This window comes from Benincasa hispida, chromosome 8, assembly GCF_027475165.1.
Source record: "Benincasa hispida cultivar pf3 chromosome 8, pf3_genome.v1.1, whole genome shotgun sequence".
Lineage (NCBI taxonomy): Eukaryota > Viridiplantae > Streptophyta > Magnoliopsida > Cucurbitales > Cucurbitaceae > Benincasa > Benincasa hispida.
Window position 1 is genome coordinate 58,068,739 of NC_143485.1, and position 17,012 is coordinate 58,085,750.

Sequence of the window (17,012 nt, forward strand, 5' to 3'; positions counted from 1 at the left end):
CTAAATTATTATAAATTTGGAAGTATAAGAACTACATCGTTACAATTAAATTATTACATTCATAGAAGTTTAGAGATCAAATCTAATTTTTAACCCAAAAGATGGATTTTTGTTCATTTATTTTAAAATATTTAGATGCTTTAAAAATTAAAATATCATTCTTAATTTTTTATAAACAATGTTTCAAAACTACTCTTAGTTGAAATTAGTTAGAATGTCAACAACCTAAAATGACAATTGGGATCTAAACAGTTCCAAAACAACATCATACTCTGTTTTAGATTCCAAGTTCCATCCAAAATTTGAATATATTTTCTCCAAAAAGTAATTTTGAAAAATTTTAAAAGTTTGGAGGTAATATTATTAAAAGGAATATGAATGGTAAAATTTACCATTCTCTTAATATTGATTATGTAAGCCACATTCCCTTCCACTCTCAATTTCATTTTCAGTGTATTATTCCTTGTGAATTTTTCTTTTAATTTATTCCCTTTTTAGATTACGTTCTTTTTCAATATTTCCCTTTTGCCAACTTGTTGAATTTTATGTCTTTTTCTTTAGATTCACACTTTTCTGTTTTAATGTGTTCTTTAACCTCATTCTTAGTTTATCAGATTGTTGATTTTAGATTAATTAGTGTCATTGGTATCTCCATTTTTTTACTTCACGTTATGTACTTTCCCTTTTCAATTAAATTTCTAATTCGTCTTGTTTCTTAATAGATTACGTATTTCACTACTTCAATTTTCCATTGTTTATTTTAGTATGTTGTGATTTGAAGACTTTAATATTAACATTTGTAATAAAATGAAGCTTGGTTTAAAAGAAATCTAAAAATGGATAATTAGATCCAATTTAAAGTTAGAGAAAATTTTCTCTTATAATCTTTCTATATAATGAAACATTTTATCTTTGGATTTTTTTTTTTTCCAATACTAAAACAATGTATATTGTTTTATAGTGAATGCCCAAATTCAACCGTGTATAAGTTCATACATAAGATCCAATTTAAAGCAAGATAAAATAAATTGAATATAAAAATTACAAAACCAAAAATAAATTTGAACTAAATTACAAGAAAAGGAATATCCTTCAACTTTGGAATTTTTTTTTTTAAATAATGTTTTTTTAATAAATAATGACAAAAATAGGGTTGGGGGAAGTTTTTTCAAATATAGGTATTTTGGGAAAGTATTGACAGATTTAGGGTAATGAAATCGTGTACCACATGGAATCGTGTACCCAGTATACGATTCGCTTATAATTTTGTTTTCATTTTTTATTGTTAAAACTTAATTCCTTCATTGTTGCTTATAATTTTTTTTTTTTAATTGTTAAACTTAATTCTTTCATTATTAAACTTAATTTTATATTTAGTCTACAATGAAAACATTTTGCACTCATATTAAAAAAATATATACCATAATATTAAAGAATATTTACAATTAGTTCTTTTGAGATTTGCAATTTGAAAATGATACAATGTGGGATTTAAAAACGACCCCCCCGACCCTTACTCCTCATGGGGGTTGTCTTCGTGTCCCTCTAAATTAGGTTCACCTCGTTGTCGCTGTCGTCTACGACGGATACGTCTTCGATTAGTGTCAGCAACATTGAGTCGTCTTGTTTGTTGAATAATACTTTCTACGTTGATCAATGTTTGCTGACACATTGAACCCAATTCTGGTAGGTTGTTCTGCACTGAATATTGTTGAATATCACCGATAAAATTATTCTGTAGAATAAAAAAAATATATTAAACAATATTCATATTATATATATGGAAAATGTCTGATTTGAAATCTCTTACCATGCAGTGATAGTAAGCGTCGTCTGGTGAGATAAATCGTCTCGTGATCGAATTGTACTAGGGAAAGTAGTCATCTGATACAGCTGGCCCATCTGTTAATTCTCCCTGTGCACAACGATCACGTCGTCCATGCCAGTAGAATAAATACTCCGCATGGATTCGACGCTAGTCTTGGTCGTGCTTACCTCTTAAATCGATCCGGTGTAGTTCTTGGAGTGTATAGGACAACGAAGGTATCGTTTGTCGCATACTGAACTGTCTCAGCACACGATCTGGATGATGGCACTCTACTATATGGAAGTATATAAAAGGGCTAACAGTCAACCAAATGTCTTCATCATCACGACAATAATCAGGTAAGGATGACTAAATTTGTGAGTATGGCGTCCAAATAACCTGACAAAAAAAATATAATAAGTATACATATAAAATTTTTTAAATATTCATTTATATACATGTTTACTACCTGATTGGGCGTCAGCATGTCGAATGTTTTTCTGTACACGAGCAACATATTTGCTGACTGTTTAGAGGTAGCTAATACACCACTCCATCTAAAATTATAAAAAAAATACAATTAATTTATATTCTTACATAAAATGGTAACGAAATAAATATATAAATAAAATAATACTTGGCACTAAGTGGACGATGATCTGGGGCTTGTAGTTGGACTTGTGGTGCTACAATTGGAAATCAATTATAAGCCCATAATTGTAATAGTATCAGTGGCCCAGCTATTTCCAACGCTTGTGTATTGGAAGCTGGACAAAGTTCTCTATACAACCATGCAAGACATGCACCACCCCACGAGTACGTACCAGCGTGCTCGAAATCAGACAATAATGGAAGGAACATAAGATGCACCAGAGTATTTGACTTGTCGGCAAATAAAAATCCTCCAATAAGCTACAGGATGTATGCTCGTGTGTACCTACGTACGCTGATGTCGTCGGCATCGGGAGGTAATTCGGGAAACTAGGATGCCAACCAAGGGATACTCAATCTTAATCCCTTCAGATCTTCTGGTAGAACGCCTAAGAGCTCTTCACAAACGTTCTTCTAGTCATACTGTAGTGAGTCAGTGGTTGCCCATCCACTCTTAACCTAAATTGTACAGCAACATCCTGCAGCGTAATAGTGCATTCCCCACAGGGCAGGTGAAATGTGTGGGTCTCTGGTCTTCAGCGCTCAACTAGAGCAGTAATCAGGTGCCAATCAAGCTGGATGAAACCAATCTGTGCAACCCCAAGAAAACCCGCCTCTTGAACATATGGAATGATGCGATGATCAAATGGGATAGTACTTTGTGCAGTCGCCTCCCTCCTCCGACAACTCAACACTATAGTGGAAGAACTATCTCATACTGTCTGTGAACGATGCGTGTTTTGTTCGTACAATTGGACGGGATTAGAAGGACCAGGCTCCATTACCTAAAAAGTTCAAATTATATTATATAATATAAAAGATACCTAAAAAATACATAAGAAAATACAATTACATAAAATAAGTTTATTAAATAAATTCATTACATAAATTCATTATAAATACATAAAATATACAATTACATGAAAATTATAATACATAAAGAATACAAATACATGAAAATTATAAATACATAAAGAATATAATTACATGAAAATTATAAATACATAAAGAATACAAGTAAAAAAATAAAAATAAAAATCCTAATGACCCGAAGACGACGAAGCACCCAGTGTACGGTGTGGACAAGTGCGTCTGTTATGTCCTTCTCTTTTACAAATTGTACATTGCACTTTTTGGCTTGCTTCTCTCCAATCCATTTCATTATGAATTCGCGTACTTTTTGGCCGACCTTGTTCTCTGAGTAAGTCTGCATTTGGACGAACTTCTGTAAATGATAATTCTGGCCAATAATCAAGGTGTTGAATTGGATGGAAGTGGCCTTCATAACAACGCTTGAAATGGGACAATTTGTAGCATTCATCAATAAGTGGTAGGTATGTCATATGCATGTAATTACAAACTGCAATTACATAAGAGTATGGAATCTTGAATGATTGTCACTTATTGCAAGAACATGTCCCTTTTTTCAAGCTTAAAACTTAGGTGTGTTGTCCTTTGTAGGGAGAAATCATACTTATGTCAGTTTGTACCTCGAAAGTTTGACTTTCCCTGTCAATGGATGTCACCGTATGTGCCGATGCTCGTTTTTCCCACCTCTTCAGTTTCTTTAGGGCATATTCTGTATATATGTCCCCACGATCGAGTGCTTCACTGATTTCTTGTCTCCGGCGTTCAAAATACAATATTATGCGATAAAATGTTAGCCTAACCAAATAAGTAATGGGTAACATTCTAGCACCTTTAAAAATGTCGTTTATGCATTCAGCTGCATTGCTAGTCATCCACCCATAGCGGTACCCACCGTCATGTGACTGTGTCCATTTTTCTAAGTCAATGTCTGAAAAAAATTCAAGACATTCAGTGTGCAATTGTTTCAATATGCACCGAATGAACTTACGCCTTTGGTGTTGATTTCCGACTTTAAACGCCAAATTTTTTAGTTACTTCGATTTGTATTTTGTATTGAAATTACTGGCAACATGGCGAAGATAATATCGGTGGTACGCTCTAGGTTCACTCCAACCAATTTCTTCATTATTAATTGCAGCAAGAATGCCTTTATGTCTGTCAGAAATCAAGTAAATACCCTCTCTTTGGGTAACATATTCACGCAATGCCCACAAAAACCATGACCAACTGGACGAATTCTCACCTTCTACAATAGCAAAAGAAAGGGGAAATATATGTCCGTTTGCATCAACAGATAAGGTTGTCAATAATTTCCCCTTATACTTTCCATATAGATTAGTTCCATCAATCTGGATTAATGGCCTACAATGGTTAAACCCTTCCAGAAGACCAAAAAACTCATCCAAAAATAGTCGTACCTGGCACATCAGAGGGAAAGAAAAACCAGTCTGTTCGTGCTCCTAGGTTGTAATGAACAACAACACTCAGCCAATACGAAAGCTCCAAATATGATTTCTCCCAATCGCCAAACACAACAATTGACGTTTTTCTCTTGGCTTGCCACACCCGTCTATAATTAACATTATAGCGATATTGTCTTTTAATGGCTTCTTAAAGTAGGGCCACAGGTACTCCAGGATCAGCTCTAACCAAATTCTGAATTTCGATACTCATGAAATTTGAATCCAGTTGTTAATGATCCTGTATCAACTCTGAAAACAAACATGAGTGTTCTCCTTGAAGTTTTGTGATTTCGAACATCCCATGAGTTTTGCGTCGACATGCCCATAGCCTCCAAGCACAACCGTCACTCCAGGATTTACATTTAACATACCAAAGGTCCTGATTTGATTCCACTACGACAATTTCGCAGTGTTCTGTCACACAATATTTTTTTACAGCAAGCTGTAAATCTTATTTGGTATTAAACAACATTCCCGTATTAAACTACAGTTATCTACTTCTACATTTCTTTCTTCCAAAGTAGACCCTAGTTCAAACGTTGAATTTGTCATTTCCCAATCTATTTGGTTGAACATTTCTGACGGTACCAACTCAAGATCTTGTTCACCACTACCGTCGTTTCCAAATAATTCATCCACTTCAACGTCGATGTCACTATCTCCATTATTTCAAAGTTCAAGAATTACTAAATCTTCAGGACGCATCGACATATTTATTATGTTTTTTTCAACTGTTATAGTTGACAAAAAATACGTTAATATGTCAACCTAACAAACTCTAATTTCTAAGTTTTCTAAGTTTAAATCAATCATACATAAGCTATACATATAAGATTTTTAAGTTTAAATCAATCCAAACAAATAAAAAAAATGTAAGATCAGCCCAAAAACATACATAAACTAAATCATACATAAGCTAAATCATACACAAACTATATAATACATAAACTAAATCGTACATAAACTATACATAAATTAAATAATACATAAACTAAATCATACATACACTATACATAAACTAAATCATACACAAACTATATATAAACTAAATCAAACACAAAACTATACAACATAAATTATACATAAACTATATAATACACTATACATAAACTATACATAAATTATACATACATAAAATATACATACATAAACTATATATAAATTATACATACATAAACTATACATACACTATACATAAACTATACAAAAATGTAGGAATATACCAAGCAAAATTCAGCCCAAAAACATGCAAAAACATACATATAAATACAAATCAGCCCAACTAGAAAAAAAATTATACCAAGCAAAATTCAGCAGCAAAAAATGTAGGAAAATCGAGCAACACGACCGCTACAATGGAGGATTTGGTGAGGATCAAATGGAGAACTGAAAGTCGAGCAAAATCGAAATTTTGAAAGATTTCGGTAAAATAGAGGCTTCGATGAGTAAAATCAACGAGATTTTGGTAGGTAGAAGGGAGGAATCGATGGTTTCAATGAGGGAAAACGATGATAAGCGGTGGTGAGGAATAACAATAGGTATTTTGGTGAGGAAGAAGAAGGTTCGGGCGGAGCTTTTAAGGCGTGGAAGTCGTGTACCCGGTACACGACTTAGGGTAATCATGTACCTGGTACACAATTCCCTCAGTCAAACCTGCATGCCTGCCATGCCAGACTGGGTGTGCCAGGTGGACAGGGAATCGTGTACCCGATACACGATTTAGGCCTTAGTACACGATTTAAACACTAGTTTTGGGAATACTTTCTCCCAACTCTATTTTTGTCATTATTTATTAAGAAACATTATTTAAAAAAAAATCTCAACTTAATAAGCCTCTATTTTTAAAATTAGGCGTTTATTAAAAAAAAAATCGAGAGTAATATTATAAGTAGTTTTGAAAGAGAATGAATATTATTTTTAAACAAATAACAAAGATTAAGAGTTTTTTTTTTAATAATTCAAAATTTACTTCAAATGGCTTGTTAACATAAAAGTGAGGAGTTTACATAGAATTTTCAATGATCTTAAAACAGAGAAAATTGGCTTGAAATGTATTTAAATAGTTACCCAGAACCAGAATATGGCAAAAATAAATAAAAAAAATAAAAAAATAAAAAGGAACCAATCACAAAATGACAGGTCGACACTTTACTTGGATTTCCCATTCTCGAATTCTCGACTTTTCCAGCTGCGGCTGTCAAGCACGATAAATTCAAAATACTCTCAAAGGCCATATTATTATCATTATTCAATTACTATAACTTACATAACCTTATTTTAATTTCTTTTAATTATCGTGACATCAGAGCCTATTGCACCGTCACGCATTTAATTATAAATACAAATACACCCCCGTATTTTGCAACATTTAGAACTAAAAACATGATTATTTATTAATTCAACCGAGACAAGAGCAGTGGTTATCATTATAATAATTAAAATCTTAATCGTAAATATCACTAAAAGCTACCCTATACTGTTTATAGAACCGCCGTCATGATGACTTTCATGTGTGTTGTCTCCCTCTGTCACGCATTAACACCATTCAATCTAAGTTACCCAAAAACAATAACTGTATTAAGAAATATAATTTGCATGTTATTATTTGGATGAACTAATATTCTAAAGCTAATACATTATTATTATGTTTATTTAATTAGAATGATTAGCATATAAATTCGAGCTAATATTAATGGTAGAGCGTAACCTCGTATGCCAGTCACGTGGGTGGTTATGTGGTAAGGCACCCGTGTGTGCCACGTATGCGAATCATGGACAGGGGCACTGTGAGGAAATCGTAGCCGTACATTTTAATTGTTAAGCTTTGTTATTGTGCACGTGATCACACCAGATGACGTCAAACTGTTTTTTTTATATTATTCTTTAATGGTTGAAATTTTAAAATATTAGGAATTAGTGAATAGGTATATTTAGTTGGTAGATGTTAAATAAATACATTGACGAAGCGGGGCCACTCGGAGGGGTCATGGATTAAATAAATTAAACAAGACAATTGTTTTTTAAAAGCGATTTTTAAAATGGCGCAATAATTTAACCGAGCAGTATGGTTGTTTTTTTTAATAATAGAAATATTTGAAATTTTTAAGAAAATCATAAAATAAAGAAAATGTCAGATGGGGAAAGGAAAGTGTGTAGGACAGAAAAATGCAAGCGTCAAGGCGCGGGAGACCCGGGATGTCGTGGACATTACGCACACGTGTCAATCACGCGTGCGAATTTAATTTTTATTTTTAATTAAATATGTAGAATACTGAAATTAGAGAGACTTGGATGAGAGATGGAAAGTATACGCTTAATTATACTCCTCATATTTTACATTTTTTTAAATTAAGTTAACATGTTTATTACCTATATTAAATTTATTTTCTTCCTTTTTTATGTTTTATAAATATTTTAGACATAATGAAAATGTTATTTATATAAATATTAAGCTAAGAGTTTTTTTTTTTTTTTTTTTAAGTGCAATTCATGTCAATCTTAAAGTAGGGAATACATGTCATTTTTACTTTAGTTATACTCATTTTGATAATTTAAGACTAAGAGATCTTTAGTTTTGGAAATGTTGACCAAATTTTGTATGCAATCATATTAAATAATTGCAATAGGTAGCATTTTTAGGATTAATAATTAAATATATTGTAATATTTTTAAAAAATTGTAAATATAGCAAAATCTATCCGTAATAGACTTTATTGTCAATAGACTCTTATCAGTGATATATCACTGATAGACTCCAAAAGTTGAATTTAAATTTTACTATGCCTACAAATTATTTTGCATTGTGCTATATTTAATAATACTTTGGATCGGAATATTATATTTGCAATTGCCTATTATATTATATACTGTATCTAAAATGTCTGTTATTTATTTATTTATTTTCGATCACAAAACTTCTATTTATTAGCGTTCGGCTGCCAACTAAATTGGTTTTTTGTTTCGTTAGGTCCATCATTTGTAAGGTATTCATTGTACTAAATAGACTCATAATATATATATTTTAAAAAAGACATACAATAAGGAAAAAAAAATTTAAAAATTAAGATCGAAACATATCAAACTCATTTTTTAATCGTACACAAGCTTGTTGATTTAATTTATTTCTTAAAAAATGGTATTTATTTTTAATTCTATAATTTAGTAGACGTGTTTTTTCCATATCTATATTTTAGATTTTTTAGAGAATGATGTGTCACCATGTTCATATCACGTAAGATCCATGTTTTTTAGAGCTCAACTAGTGGTCACAATAGCCCAAAGGTTGTTTTGAACTATAATTTTCAATTCTCAAAGATTAGAATGTGCCTTTTGAAATTATATATATATATACATATATATATATATATATTAATGCATTCTCGTTAGTATCTTTATTTAGTTAACAACTTGTTATAGGAGTGAGATTTCAAAATTTTTCACTTTTTCGAGAAGTCCATATATTTTAACTAAGTGAGCTACGTTCAAGTTAATGAGTTATATTTCAAACCGGCCAGATTATAGGGTCAGATGTCAACAAAGTAGTGTCACAATCATCTCAACAGTATGGGTTACAAAGTAATTTAGAGCCCAATTGAAACTTTACTGCATTAATAGGCCTGCTTGTCCACACTATATATTGCTAAAATTTTCTTTCAAGTACAATGACTGCTTACAACATTCTATCACCTCTACCATAGTTTTTTCTTTCTTTTCTAAGTACAACTGTAGAAAAGGCATAGGATCTATGGATCAATTACTTAGAAGTAATTTTGTGCAGTAATTCTTCTTATCTAATAGAAAAGGATCCCATGATTGTGAACCGATCTTACTTGGGATTGCAAATCTCAAGTTTGTCTATGAAGAACGGATCTATTCAATATTCACAAGGATAAATATGAATAAATTCCATAACCAAAGGTTGATCATATCATTTACCTAACACTGACAATATTGTAGTGATGATTCATGGGAATTAACATTCTTTAGGACGGATTGTATTTTGAAACAAATAAAAAAATAATCATCTTTGCAATCTTTCTAAAGCCAAACACATCCTTAAAGCCTTAACCTACCTGGTTTACAACTTACAAGTTCTAGCCTGAGAGAACTTTTTACCATTTACTTTGTTCTCCCTCTTTTCCTTCCCTTAACAGCAGTTGCAGATTGCCCGCTTTTCGACATCCCACCAACAGCCTTTCTCGTCCCACCAGGGCCTTTCTTTACCCTAGAAGTCGAAGTTTCTTTCTTTGCCAACTCCATTGAGGAATGGGGATTAGCATTATTTCTTCTTCTTCCATTTGGGGTTTTAACATCTCCTGGATTGACTTCTTTCTGAGGTACATTACGTTTAGCAGGCTGTGAACGACGAGGTTTTGCCATCAGATCACAGGTTTGTGTTCTCTGGTTGTGAGGGCTGTGAGCTACCATATTGCTAGAGCTCTTCATTAGTTTTTGAAATGTACTTGAAATTAGGCTTCTGAGCAGCACTGCAGACTGGTGCTCCCGGGAATTCGGCGAGTAGAAGACGATGGCATTGTTAGCAAGCAACAACAGATCTCTGTACAGCTCCTTTTTTGTCGTTGTGTAATGACTTGCAACTCTTGATCTTATTGTTTCAATATCCAAATGTTGCCGGATTAGTTTCTTGTATCTACCTCTCCTCTGTTACATATTCACATGTTCATAAGCAACAAACTTGTTGAGTCAAAACAGTTATTTGTTCTTTCTTACATTCTAAATTTGGTTTATTCAATAACTAGATGCAACCATGTTGAGAGAACCCAATTCAAGAAAAGGGAGAGCATCTTTGTTGTATTGTACCTGACTATCAAGGCGACGACGAAATACGGTGGCAGTTTTGTTCTCTGCAACAGAGTTAAAAGCAGCCATTAGAACATCAACTCCATCCATGGTTGAGCTTCTGCTTGCTTCATTTGCATCAGAAGATTCACGAGCCTCAAATGAGTTGCAACATGAGTTTTCTTTAGACTGTGAAACAGTTGAAGGGTTAACTGAATCGGACAAGTTATTTTCCCCACTACTTCCTTCCTTAACTTCCCTATTACAATCCTTCCTCTTTCTCTTCCCTCTTGATCTCTTCCTTACTGTTCCTCCTTGGCTTTCATACAATACCCCTCCCAACTTCCCAATCCTTGAGGCTTTTCCCCGTTCAAGAGACTCTGATGGTTCTGGTTTAATCTCCGTCTCTTCGGTCGACAGCGGAGCCGGCTGGCATTCGATTGAACTGCACGTCGTGTTTTCCTGTGTGAAGCTACCGGCAGATAGCTCATTGGTTGGTTTCTGAACAGCTCCCCAAGATTCTGATCTGGTAGAGGCATTGACTAGAGACTTGTCTGATCCACTCCTAGACTTAAGAGCTTCAAGTTTTGATTCCAATGACCTGAAATCTATTCAACCGTAATTACCATAAAACTGAAGTAATGGAGCAAACACAGGCCTTAGATTCAATTCAACCAGTTTTTCAGCAAGAAACTAAACCTTCATCATGGATACTTGTAATGTCTTGTCAATCTAATTGCATAGTTCACATAATTGAGCGTCTCAGTCCAGATCTAAACATTGGATCTCATCTTCTTAGTTTTCCTAACGGTTGAATGCTCTGCTTTGGTCCTTGTACTCTCAATTTTGATTCATTTTGATCTTCACATTTTAGTCCCTATCTATATTTTTAATTTTAGTTTATTTTGGTTCATGAACTTTCAAAATATCATATTGGTCCCTTCAAAATGGTCCATTTTTAAAAGTATGAGGACAAAAATGAACCATAGTTAAGTACAAGGGCCTCAAAAGCAGTCACTTTCTAAAAATACAAGACATTTTGAAAATATACGGATCAAAATGAATGACAAAAATAGTATTTTAAACATTTTTCTTGTGATTAAGAACATGACATCAACTGATTTAGAATATTCAGCTGCTTATATATGTTGAGTTAAACACAATGGATAGTAAACATAGCAATTTACTGACCCTATTGAGTCTTCAGAATGCTCTAGGGCTTGTCTTAGTTCCATGATTCGTTGCCGTCGAAGCTCCTCATACCAAGCCCTATTAACAAAGAATTGATATTTCAGAATCCCATAAAGTAAATTTAATTAAATTTCAACTTTTTAAGAATTTAACTGGGACTAATTAGAAAAAGTGGACAACACAAATTAAAAGGCAAAAAGGAAAAAAATAACCATAAATTTAATCTAAATTCTCATATTGTTCACGAGGATAGAGATTTACTTGCATCCAACGAAACGCTTCTTCAAGTCTTCATATTTGGCCTCACAAGCCTGCAAATGCAAACATACCATTTAATTTAATTAAATTATTGAATTAATTTTGTTTAAAAGAAAAAATCAAACTGGCCGCCGATTTAAAAAGTTTTGTTCTTTATGCGTAAACGTGTTTCTATCAACATTTTACCATTGAAACCAATAACATCTAATATATAAAAGTATTTATAATATTTTAGGAGAAATATCAATTTACACCTTTTTTTTTTTTTTTTTTTTTTTTTTATGAATAGCCCCAAGAGAGACGTTTTGAAAACAAAGGTTTTTGTTGGTTTTTTACTTACGTCATAATTGAGTGAAATTACTAAATGGACCAAATTGAAGTGTGTTCGTGATTCTTGCCTTCTTTAGATTCTTCTTCTTTTTTTTTCCGTGGCTTGTTTCGTGCTTCCAAATATGCAATTTTTTTAAAAAAATTCCAATCTGCCTCCCTCTCTCTAGAATCAAAGATGGAAATAGAATGTGAATCAAAGTGAGACCAAGAAACGAGAGGAGGAAACGAGTATGAAAGATCGAGTGAGAGATAAAAGTGAGAGCGAAACTAAGAAGTGATATTAAGACCAAGGAGTGAGAAAGAAGAACGAAGGAAAAAAATTGTAGTAGTATTTGATGAGGAGCAAGATGAAGGAATGGGGTGCAAGAGGAAGGAACGAGAAGTGTCAGGCCATCGTGCACATTTTGGAGTTAAATGAGTACTTCCACATGTGGTTGATGGCAATAGAATGTCATTTTTCATTCGTTTTTAACCTTGGGCCAAATCTTAGTTGACCTATGAAAAGGTGTCGCACGTACAAAATTTTCCCAAATTTCAAGGTTGCATCAATTTAAACCTTAAACTTCTAATTGTATCAATTTAAACCTTAAACGTTCGTATGTATGTCAATTTACATCATTCATTATGTTATAGTAAACATCATGGGAGACTTATAAGTTTATTAATTAAATCCCTAAACTTTCATTATCGAATCAATTTAGGTTCTCAATTAAGATTTCCTTTGAAAACTGTCCGTGCATCAATAATAATAATCCATTTTATTAATCTACCATTTGAAAAAGTCTACATACGTATAAGAATTGAATGCATGGATGAAGTTCAAATATAATCTTGACAAATGGTCTAGATTGGTTAGATGTAAATTGATATGCTCATGAAAGTTAATGTTTAAATTGATACAATTATTAGTTCAGGATTTAAATTGATGCAACTCCAAAGTTTAGAAGTGTAAATTAATTGTTTTTCACTTATATTTAATAGCTATTTGTGGTGGGTCATGACTGAAAAGTAGTTTTTTAGTTTAATAAGGATGGAAAATTTAAACTACAAACCTTTTTAATTTTTAACCGAGGTTATATCTCGATTCTTGATTGATCTATGAGGAATTACATGCATATGGGAAAAATGACATATTTAAGGGAAAATAAAGTTAAAAGATTAGAGTAATGCATTGGTCAAATGGTTGAATAGAAAAAGTCAACCCACTTGGTGAAAGATGGAGTCAAAATAGACGATATTTACATCGTGTCATCATCACCAACCAGAATTCCTTATCCAAAATTCTATTCTCTCTCTCTGTTCTTTTTTTTTTTTTTTTCTTTTATGATGTTTCCAATTATGACCCTTGTGGAAACGAGAAGCTTCCCCTTTCCGGGTGGGTCCATAAAGAGGGTAAAAATGACATTCCACAATATATATATTTTTTAAGGGTTTGGCGTGCAACGGCCTTGGGCGGGATGGGAGGACTGGCTAACAACATTGTAGGCAAAAAATGTTTAACCTAATTTTCTTTTTTAATTTCATCAAATTAATACAATATATTTATTCTATTTATTACTTCAAAATATATATTCTGCTAAACTTTTCGGGACCAACTTGATTTTTAGGGAGAATGTGATTAAAATTGTGGAGTACATTAGCGGAATTGACTATTGTTTTTTCACAAGTCAAGGATTTAATTTTTTAAAAATCAGGGTGAAAATTGATTTTTTAAAAAAGGTTTTAGAAAATAAAAAGAGCTCAAAAATGCTTTTTTATTTTCTTTAAAAAAAGGTGAAAAATAATTAAGGCAAATAAATAACGAAATAAAAGGAAAAGAAATAAATGAATGCCAAAAACAGAATCAAAGGGGAGTAATTGAAGAATGATTCCTGTGTTCTTGCCGTTTGTAAAAAACGAAATGAGAATAAGATTGCTTTTACCTCGGGGGTGCAGGCGTACGGACGAACAATCCTCGCCCGGAGCTCCGTCGCGACGAGGTTCCAGTCACCGGTGCCGTGGCGGAGTACGGCGCCACCTAATAGAAGCTCTTCCCACGTATCCCACGTTTTTTCTAAGGCTTCCGCTCCCATCTATCTCACGCGCCAACGAATTCGAACGTATTAATCACGGGACCTTCCCCGGAACCCTAGCTCGGCGTCAAATTAAAGCGGAAATATCAAAAAAAGACGAAAAGCGGTTTAAGGAGAAGTATAAAATGAGGAAAATGGTTTTCCGGTGTGCGAATTCGCGGTTTAGGATGGGGATGGGTAGGTTGGAGGGTTCATTTCATGTTTTGCTTTTGTTTGTTTTTTGTTTTTGTTTTTTTTTTCCTTGTAAAACAAAAAAGAGTTATTTCTGAGAAATGGGTTTTGGGGTATTATTGGTAATCGCGAGAATTGGGGTTTCTCATTACTTTTAATAGGAGGGGAGGGGTTGAAGAAGGGCAAAAGAAAAACATTAAAAAAAAAAAAAAACAAATAGAAAATTAAATTTTGAATTAAAAAGAAAAAAAAATGAGTCCACATTGTTGTGAAAATCAGAAAAACAAGGGAAAGAGGGAGATAGATACATAGAGCAGAAGCATTGAAATTTCTCTATTTCCCTCTTTAAATTTAGCCAACAAATTTGGTTTCATTGTGAATTTGAGGAGAAAAACCAGGTGCAACGAAAATGTTGATGAAAATATAATATTAAAATAATATATAAATAAAATAAAATAAAATAACTAAATATCTAAATTTTGAATAAATAAAGAAAATTATATAAAATAGAAAATTTCTCTAAAAATCTCCACTTTTTCCAAATTTTATGGAATTTCAACCAATTTGTCTCTACAAAATCCACAAATGACCATTTATTTATAGGAAATTTTGGCAAGTAGGAAGTGGCATACTTAGACACTATGCATGGGTGGTTGAATGACACATGGCCAATATATGTGATAATGAAAAAATGACATTAAGCATGGCACTAATTGGCATCTATTATTATTAATATAATATTTATAATACTACCTCTTATATACCCATCATATATATAAAATATGTCTTATTAAAACCTTATTAGAAAAAAAACCTCTTGAAAAAAAAATCCTAGTGAAAGAAAAAAAATTATATATTTCATATTTTATATAATTTATATTTTTAAAAGAATATATTTGCTCTCCCTCATGAAAACATCACTTTAAGATCTCTGAGTCGCCGCATTCCAATGTTGTGCAACAATTTTCAAAGGTTGCGATAGGTAATATTTTTGTAAATAAGTCTTTCAGATTATCTTTCGAGCAAATTTGTTGTACAATGATATCGCCATTTTCTTCAAGATCGTGAGTGTAAAAAAGTTTCGGTGAAATATGTTTTGTTCTGTTTTCTTTAATATATTCTTCCTTGATCTGTGATATGCATGTTGTGTTGTCTTCGTATAATATCATTGGAAGATTTTTACTAGAAGACAAACCACATGTTTTACGAATGTGTTGAGTCATTGATCTTAGTCATACACATTCTCGACTAACCTCGTGAATTGCAAGAATTTCAGCATGGTTTGAGGAAATGGATGTTATGGTCTGTTTCACCGATCGTCATGATATAACAATTCCTCCACGTGTGAACAGATAACATGTTTGAGATCTAGCTTTATGTGGATCAGATAAATATACAAAATCTGCATAACCAACTAGATCAAATTTTGATTTATTTAAATAAAACCAACTCATATCAATCGTTTATCGGAGATAACGGAGTATATGCTTAATTCTATTCCAATGTCTTTTAGTTGGAGAATAACTATATCTTGCTAATAAATTTATTGAAAATATTATTAGCAAGATACATAAGTGCACCAATTGCACTAAAATATGGTATTTCAAGACCAAGAAGTTCTTCATTATCATCTCGAGGTCGAAATATATCTTTCTTCATATCCAGTGAACGAACTTCCATTGGAATGTTCAATGGATGTGCTTTGTCTATATAAAATCTTTTCAAAACTTTTCCTGTATAAGTTGACTGATGAATCTCATCTGCTAAATGCTCAATTTTCAAGCCAAGGAAAAATTTTGTTTTTTTTTTAGATCTTTCATCTCAAATTCTTTCTTAAGATATTCCATTGTCTTTGAATGCTCTTTAAGAGTTCCAATTATATCTAAATCATCAATATATACAGTTAGCAAATCTTGACTGTGATTTCTTTATAAGAACACATAGATATATTGGATTGTTTTGATATCACTCTTTCAACAAATATTCACTCAAGCGATTGTACCACATTCGTCCTGATTGTTTCGCAATTTTTGTAATTTTATTGAATACAATTCTCATAAATTTGATTTATATGATTTAGGTACCTTAAATCTTTTTGGGATTCTCACATAAATATCATTATCAAGAGATCCATATAAGTACGTCATGACTACATCCATAAGATGCATGTCCAGACCTTCATACACAGTCAAACCAATTAAATATCGTAGTGTAATTGCATCCACCACCGAGGAATACGTCTTCTTATAATTAATACCAGGTATTCGTGAAAAATCTTATGTAACTAGTCTTGCTTTATATCTTGTGACCTAATTATTTTCATTTCTTTTCCTCACAAATACTCATTTGTATCCCACAAGTTTGACACCTTCTGGTGTTCAGACTACTAGTCCAAAAACC

At 32.4% G+C, this 17,012-nt stretch overlaps 1 protein-coding gene across 1 annotated transcript; it reads right to left on the reverse strand.

Moving 5' to 3' along the window:
- Positions 1 to 9,668: 9,668 nt before the first annotated feature.
- BRD4 (bromodomain 4) lies at positions 9,669 to 14,829 on the reverse strand. Its single transcript, XM_090316130.1, has 5 exons — positions 14,292 to 14,829; positions 12,043 to 12,092; positions 11,782 to 11,859; positions 10,612 to 11,191; positions 9,669 to 10,452 (listed from the first exon to the last, which is right to left on the reverse strand). The coding sequence occupies exons 1-5, from the start codon at positions 14,439 to 14,441 to the stop codon at positions 9,910 to 9,912; spliced, it is 1,401 nt and encodes a 466-aa protein (XP_090172256.1). The 5' UTR covers positions 14,442 to 14,829; the 3' UTR covers positions 9,669 to 9,909.
- Between the last annotated feature and the right edge of the window lie 2,183 nt (positions 14,830 to 17,012).